Source organism: Larus michahellis, chromosome 6 (assembly GCF_964199755.1).
Source record: "Larus michahellis chromosome 6, bLarMic1.1, whole genome shotgun sequence".
NCBI lineage: Eukaryota > Metazoa > Chordata > Aves > Charadriiformes > Laridae > Larus > Larus michahellis.
Window position 1 is genome coordinate 49012925 of NC_133901.1, and position 8349 is coordinate 49021273.

General features: G+C 43.3%; 1 protein-coding gene across 1 annotated transcript; it reads left to right on the forward strand.

The window, feature by feature from the left end:
- Window positions 1-1059: 1059 nt before the first annotated feature.
- COMTD1 (catechol-O-methyltransferase domain containing 1) lies at window positions 1060-8034 on the forward strand. Its single transcript, XM_074590983.1, has 7 exons — window positions 1060-1291; window positions 2628-2761; window positions 3871-3976; window positions 4815-4933; window positions 5212-5266; window positions 6733-6866; window positions 7639-8034. The coding sequence occupies exons 1-7, from the start codon at window positions 1210-1212 to the stop codon at window positions 7789-7791; spliced, it is 783 nt and encodes a 260-aa protein (XP_074447084.1). The 5' UTR covers window positions 1060-1209; the 3' UTR covers window positions 7792-8034.
- The last annotated feature ends 315 nt before the right edge of the window (window positions 8035-8349 follow it).

An 8349-nucleotide genomic window follows, 5' to 3' on the forward strand; every position in this document is an offset into this window, starting at 1 on the left:
ATAGGAACACGGTTGAAAAGTTACCATCCTAACCTACAGGCACACGATTCATCTGGCTTTCTAGAGATTAACTATGTGTCAAAAGGGAATTTTTACCTGCTTTCATTCTACAGCTGTTGAGGCCAAGTTTCCACCCACTTCATGCCTGCTTATTCCTGGTCTGTATGCAGTGTTGCTAATTTCATCATCTGTAGAGCAACAAAATGATAGATCTTCACATATTGCTTGGCTTTTGCAAAATCCAGATATTACCAACACTTCACAGAATGAAAACCAAGCCACCAGCCCATCTCCAAAAAGCAATGCAGGGTCCTTTCAGCATATATCTACGTAATGAAACAAAAGCATGGAAAAAGTTTTTTAGCCTGATTTCTAAGAAGAGATGGCACAGTCACTGTTGGTTTATATATCAATTCCCTCAGTGACAAGCCAGGCCACAGAAGAGATCCCTAAACAACCAGGTTGCCAAACAGCAGCAAGGGCATTGCTGCACCTTGCCTAGAAGGTACTACAGAAGGGGGCTGAAACAGCAGCAGAGAAAAGCAGGCCCCATTCCCCCTCTCATGGAGGATCTTCCTTGATCCTTTTCACCTGGAGACTTACAGTTCTTTTGGGCATAGGACTGAAGTCCCACAATCTCATGTGCTTTTCGATAAGGAACATGCTCGTATCTCAGCTGCAAAACACAAGATGCTAGGGAAGGAGAAAGCTCATTTCTAGGGCTAATTGGAGGCCCAAGTCTCTCATGAAGGCTCTTAAGAGCTCCACAGTCAGAGCTCGTTACCAGTTCACACAACATCCGCGTGTGTTTTAAAACAAAGACTATAACCGAAGGCCTACCAGAACCGGCCTCTGAGGAGGTGGCAGCACGAACCCCAAGTGCTGCTTTTGTCACTTTACAGTGAAAAGTGACAGAGTGTATCCCTCGAGAGGAAGGCGCGCATCTCCTCCGCCCGCCAAGCCCAAAGCCACCAAAATCAACCACAGCGCCAGCTCCAAGAGGACACGCGGTGCTGGCAGCCGCCGACACCCGCGCACCGCTCCGCCCCTCCGGGAGGAGGAGCGGCCCGGGGCCGTCCCGAGGCTCACCGCGCCGCCACCACATGCCGGCGTCTCCGCCTCGCCGTCCCGCCCCGCGCCCGCGTGTGACCAGCCCGGGCCGCGCCGCTGTCAGCCGCCGCACCGCACCGCGCCCCTCCCGGCTCCGAAATGCCCCTTTTCAGCGTGCCCAAAGAAGTGGCCGTCGGGACGGCGATGCTGGGGGTCGCCTTTGCCACGGGGATGCTCGCAGGTAAGCGGCGCCCGCCCCCCACGCACACGCTCACGGGGGCTGGGCGCTGCACCCTCCCCTTGTCCCCCCAGGGGCTGGGACGGGGACAGCGGCGCCCGGAGAGGACCCTCCCCCTTCTGAGGGCAGACGGGAGCCCCTGGTTGCTGGCGGGGCCGGGCGGCCGTTGGGGGAGCAGCCCCCTCGCCGCTCCCCTGAGCGGGGCTGCCCCGCCGGCCGGGATTTCGCTGAGCTGCGGCGGTAAATACGCTGATGCTATTAGAGGCCAAGCCGCTCCCTGTAATCCAGCTACTGCTGCGTGTAGCCGGGGCCAAGGTCCCAGCAAAGGCGAGGGCACCCTCCCAGCCCTGGGCACCCTGTTAGCCCTGCCCCTGCCTGCATTTCTTTGGCCAGCCAGAAAACGCGGTGGTTGGCGTCCTGGTCACTGTTTTCTTTTCTGGTGACAGTTTCTCTGCTATTCCCCGGGGTCAGAGGACCTACGAGCCCACGATGAGGCAGGGGAAGGTGGGTTTGTAACGCAGCTGCTGGCTTACTTACCCTTTGACTTCAGGCAAGTTGCTGAAATACTCTACGTCTCAGTGCGATTGTCTGTAAAACAGAGCCATTAACAGAAAATAAAATAAAAACCTCAAATAAAAGTGTTCTTTAATAGCGAACAACTATCAGGAGATGTGGAACTGAATTTTTTTTTTTTTTATTTCTTTAAAATATTTGCCCGATTTGGTAAAAGAAGCACAGGGCATCAAAGCTGAGATCAGTTCTGTATTTGACAAGCAATAGTCTTTAAACTTCAGCTTTCAGCACCTATTTTTTTTGCACACTGGTTTCATGCTAAACAAGATTGAGCATTGCCAGATTTACCGTGGCTAGAGAGCAGGACACTGTCCTTAGGAGAACACAAGGCTTGAGAAGATGCATTGGCTGAGGGTTCTAAAGACCAGCAGCCTCTATCCATCTGCAAAACAAGGTCCCCAAATGATGAAAAGAGTGAGCCTCATTCATGCTTCTCTCCTTACGCTTGCCGTTTGAGTTTTGATGGGGTTACTTGCTCTGTAAAACTGTGGCAGCTTGTAACCTTCACATAGGCCACTGAACAACACAGTAGGCAAGCCTTTCCCTTTCAGCCTTTGCAGACTTGGTGTGAACATCTTAGAGGTTAAAAAGTAGGGGAAAAAATATAGTCCACTAAGCTGTCCAGCTACATTGCATTTTCCTTTTTCACTGGATTTTTCAGAGCAAAGAACTCTTTAACCTTTAGTGATACTTAAGTGCTTGCTTTATTTAAGCAGGCAATAACTGAAAAATAAAGATGATCTTATTACTTCTTATTTTTTTGTAGGTAAAAGATACCCTTCTTTAGTTTTTGGGACACCCAAATCATCCAAGAGTATTATTGGGAAAAGCGGTCCTCTCTGGCAATACATACTGGATCACTCCTTGCGGGAACATCCAATTCTAAAGAAGCTGCGACTGGTCAGTATTTTATCCCCCAGTGCAGGTTTTCTGGGGAGTGCTGTTAATGTTCTACTAGGAACAGTATCGCCCACACCTTGTCCTGAACTGCTGGACTATTTGTGATATTCCTTCCTCCATCTTATTTGCATAGACATTAGAATTTGTTTTGAACTAGTAATATCCAGACTCTTCAATGTTTAGGGCTACCAAATGAGTATTTAATAGTATTGGCACATGTTTTAGACATGTCTTTTTATCCATGGCTCCCAAGCCCATGTGTTTGGGCTGCACTTGATTTTGATCTGAACAGATGACTTCTGTTCATTTCAGTTGGCATATAAAGAAACTGTAGGTCGGAGAGGTGATGCCCTCCAGCAGGCTCCAGTGCCAGAGCTCAGAACAGACCTCTTAACTCAGGATTGAGTCATTTTAAGTGAGAAAAACTACTCCTATATAAAAGCAATTAAATGTTAAGTATTGGAGCTGGTTGGCTAGAATGAGCCCTAGAGGAAGAAAAGAAATGGGAGGACCGTCCTTTCCGTTCAACTGCCACGGCACAGCCCAGCTTCTCCTGCTGCCCCCTCCTCAATGCCAGGGACCCTCCCACCCTGGCATGGGCACAGCTCCTCCAGCTCTGCACTCTGTGGCCAGAACCACATGGTCTGACCTTTGGCAACAGACTTTAACCTAGCAGTTCATCAAACCATCCTACGTGTCTTGGAGGAATAAGGGCATAAGTACAAAGGTGATAATAAAAAAAAAAAAGTGCATCTGTTTATGTAAATTCACAGAAATAAAGGTCTTTCACAGGCATAGTTCCTCTCTGATACTTCATCAGTTATAACTGTTGCTGAATTTGACACAGCCATGGTAACTGTGGGGCGTATTACTGCTTTGAACGATTAGTCACTGCTTATGACACACCCGCCACCCTCCTTAGTTACTGTTAAATTCAAACCAACTTCTGGCTCATACATGAAGCACAAAGCCATCTAAAATGAGAAGGGTCAGGCTGTCTGTTTTTCCTGGGGGTTCTCTGTTTTTTTTCCCTTCAGGATATTATTTTGGAAGCTTTGAATTTTATTAATTTTTTTTTGTGATGTGTTATTTTTTTTAACCCTTTCTAGCTCACTGCTGATCATCCCTGGGGTAAAATGATGGTATCCTGTGACCAGGCTCAGCTTATGGCAAATTTAGTCAAACTCATTAAAGCCAAGAAAGTTATTGAAATAGGTAAGAGTGTCACTTTGTCCGCTCTGTAGAGGAATAAAGCTCCTGACTGTGCTTCTTCAAATACAGCCATGTTTACATAAGATATCTAAACAAAGTAAGGCACTGCATACCTGTCTCGGCAGACAGGTGGGGAAACTACAGTGTTAGAAGTAGTGTCTGATTTGCACTTACTTTCCACTTTGTCTATTTGTGCATTCAGTAATTCTGGCATCAGCATCAATGTCTCGTCAACTCTGAGTCAATCTGAAAAAATAAGATCAACAGATCACTTGGGTCTCCAGCAGTTGCAGAACAGGGTGTATTCTTTCCTTCCTATATCAGTTTCTCACCAGAAGGAAATGTTTTGCTGCACAGACCCTGCATCCAATCCACTTTCCTTGATGCACCTACGTTAGCAGGATGTCCCAAAGCCAGACTGATACTGAGCAGCCAGGTATGGGTTCCCACCATCTTCATTCTTGCCCTGGCTGTTACGATGCCCTGGTATTCTGCTGCGGGTCCAGTCCCTTTGGCTCAGGATTTAACTACACTTTTAAATAAGGGTGCTCCTCAGAGATGCAAGACCAGATTCTGCCCTGTGTATCCAGGAGAATTCTGGAAAAAGACAACATTAAACTTTGCTAAAAGATTGATTTTAAACAAAAACAAAAAGTAAAAATTCCTCCCAACCCACCATTAAAATGCAGGGGAAAACCTTTTGCGTCCATTAAAAAATTACCATCCTTGACTCCTCTGGGATTTTTATTCCTGAAGAAAGCCCTGTAGTTTACTATTTTTTTAATTATTTTTTTTTTCCCCACAATATGGTAAGTGTTGATGACTCTTATGATTTTCCCAGGTGTTTTCACAGGTTATAATACCTTGAATATGGCCCTTGTACTGCCAGATAATGGCAGAGTTATTGCCTGTGATATAAATGAGGACTATGTCAAAATTGGAAAGCCACTGTGGAAAGAGGTAAGCCACTGTGGAAAGAGGTAAGCAGCATCTCTTCTGTTAAATGTTTGGGACAGCTGCATTTGCATGTCAGGGGATTTTGGTATCTTAGACTCACACATTCACACAGAAGCATTCTGTGTGAGGCTGAGACGGTTCGATTTGGAAAGACAAGTGCCATCTGGAACCTAGAAATAATAGGAAAAATATCTGAACACCAGTCAGTCCCTGAGTACAACCTACTAATAGGTTATTTCTTGATCACTTTCATCGACTTTTTGGGTTTTTTTTCATTCTAGGCAGGTGTAGAGCATAAAATTGACCTGCGGATTAAGCCAGCAATTCAAACACTTGGTAAGTAACCTAGAGTACTTTTTATTTCCCTTCCCTAGAAATAGAAGATGGATATAATGCTGACAAAATCTAAGACCAAATATGCTTGTAGATGTGATCCCTTTGCTAACAGTGAGACAACTTCTCTTATTTAAAAAAAAATATATCATCAGAAAACTTCACAACTTCGTAAGTTCACAGTTTTCCTACATGCTAGCAGAGAGGAAAAAAATGCTTGTCCTGTGTGGTGGGCTGTACTGGTCACTCACCTGTCCTGTTCATCGCCTTGTTTAATCTATGAAGTACTATTGTCAGCTGCTTCTGGGAAAGCTGATTAAAAGAGATTAATTAGACAAAGCCCAATTTCTCTTATCCATTGTCCATTCTAAGCAAGTATTTCTTTGTTATATACAGGAAGAGTTTTCTGAAAGGGCTGAGGTGCAAAAAAAAATAATACAGAAGCCAATATAAAACTTAGGGTATAACAGTTGAATTGTGTCCAGAGGAGTTCAAATTTAGGAAGTGTGAAGAGTATGCAAGACCATGAGAAAGGCAATGACTTTTCTCACTCAAGAAAAGCAAAGATGTGGGGCAGAGGGAACATTAATAAATATTCTGAAAATGCAAGAAGTTTGCTAGGAATAGAGGCGGCATAAGGAGATTTCCAGCAAAGGTATTTGATGGATCCACAGATCCATCCCTCACCTTGTGTTACTTCCAAATTTATCAACGCTTTCTAAAGAGGCAAATATTAGTAGTCTGCTAGGATGCACTGTCCTTGAAGTCTGATGGACAGCTTTATCTTTGCAGTGCTTCAGCCAAAAAGATCCTCTGTTGACAGAGGATAAGGGCAAGTGAGAGGGGTGGACAAGAACCTTAGGAAGGCAGCAGTCAGCCCCTCCACAACTGGCAATTTGGAGTTCTTGGTCAAGAAGTCCATTTAGGAGAACTTAAAACTGAATTCCACTTGCCTTGGCCCAGAGAGGGAATACTTACAGCATTTTTTTTTGCTGTGATAAAGATCTGTGATGGGGTTTGTTCATGACCTGTATTGTGGCACTTGATCATCTACAAGAGATTAGCATTTAAGATTTGTTCATAAATGTGAGAAAAATGCTAATCCACTTAAGAAAACAGTTCTCCTCAGTCAGCTCAAAAAATAGCTGAAGGTGTAGAGTGTGTCCAGTTTCAAACTGCTGGACTTGTTTTTACTGTACCTTTCAGCAGTCCCAGCTGTATCCTGCAGGTTTAGAACCACTCCATGAACTTCCAAGTAGGCAGAACTCAGTAACTGAGTGGTTTATGGCATACATCATGTCTAGATTGGTTTCTGTGGGATAAGCTTTTCTAGTAATTAGCTGTAGAGGAATAGGCTGCTTGGTCAAGGCACCAAAAATATTATTTAATGAGAACTCTAACAAAAATGTACGAGTTCCTCCTACACAGCATTAACCAGGGTGTAATGACTCACTTTGTTGCTCATCTAGATGAACTGTTGGCCAGTGGAGAAGCGGAAACCTTTGACTTTGCTTTCATTGATGCGGATAAAGAAAGCTGCAATGAGTACTATGAAAAATGTTTGCGCCTCATAAAGAAAGGGGGAATAATAGCTATAGATAATGTAAGTACTGCAGTTGTAGTGTCAGTAGCACAGGGAGTTACTGCTTTTGCCTCTGGGAAAGGAAAAAAAAAAGTCACCGTTAGATTCTAGTAATGTGATTTCTGACATGCAACTCAGTTGCCAATTGCAATGTGTTTGTTCCGTATTATACAAAGGAGCCTTTTAGAATTCAACATAAATTCCTAAAGTAAGCTATATGGAACACTAATATAAGCAAAGAGTAAAACCCTATAGAAGTAAGGAGTAATGTGTTAAATTTATGTTGGTACATAAACAGCCTGTGGTAACAGAAAGTTAAATTTTTTTGTAATTCAGTACAGAGAATGCTCTGTATTATTCTGATTTGTCTTGTAGTGCATTTTCTACTATGCACAGTACTTAGTCAAGATCAAAGGTAGCACTTGTAATCAATAACTACTAATAAGTTATCAATTGATAACTTTTTTACTTTTTTAACAAAGAATGATGTTAAACTTCAGGAACCTTCAGGGCTATGGTGGTAGCTAAATAGGGGCTTTTAAAAATACCGATGTTTAATCACATGTTTTTTTATTTTGGCTTCTAATTTGCAGTAGAAGTACAATTGGACAATTCTATCGACACCTAACCCCACTTTGCTTATGACAGCTCCATGTCAGAGACCACTAGAAATCTGAAATACAATAAATAATATAAATTTCTAGAAAATATGCAGGACCTTTTCCAAAGCTTTCTTTGTGGTCCAAGGAACATATTGGAACAAAGAGGTGCATGACATTTCTTTTTTCAATAGGTCCTTTGGAGTGGAAGGGTGCTAAAACCAAGAAAGGATGACTTGGAAACACAGAGCATCCACCATCTCAATGAGAAGCTTCTCAGAGACACACGAGTCAATATCAGCATGCTCCCAATGGGGGATGGAGTCACACTAGCGTTCAAGTTGTAACTGGAGGAAGCCCAACAGATGGGAAACAACAAGCAGCATCAAATCATCAGGAAAAATGCAGGCGGAGCAGTATAAAAAAAAATGGGTATTTAACCTATATGTCCACTGGATAGCATAGCCTGGGAAAGTAGACTTTAGGAGCAGCAGGATCCTAAGGGCAGCTCAGTTGAGAAAAGAGACTTATTTTGAGATCTACTATTGTTTTTACTACTTATTTTAATTGTAATAAAGCAAATAAACTTACGTGAAGTTGTCCTTGTAAGACAGTGGTTGAAAAAAATGTCCCTCTGTAGAACGATTGAGTTCCAAGTGAGTCGATACAACAAAGTCATTTTCTGTCATAGAAGAGGTTACTGAGTAACAGAATAATCAGTCCTACCATACCATCAAAAGGAAAAGAAGTGGAGTTTACTAATGTTAAAAGCCATAATAGAAAAATGGATTTTTAATGAAACGTATATGGCATCAAGGAGATCGCTACCCTTCACAAATTAATGATATTGAAAGTCACTGGTAATCCTTGAAAGGTACTACATAAGAAGCCTCAAATATACATAG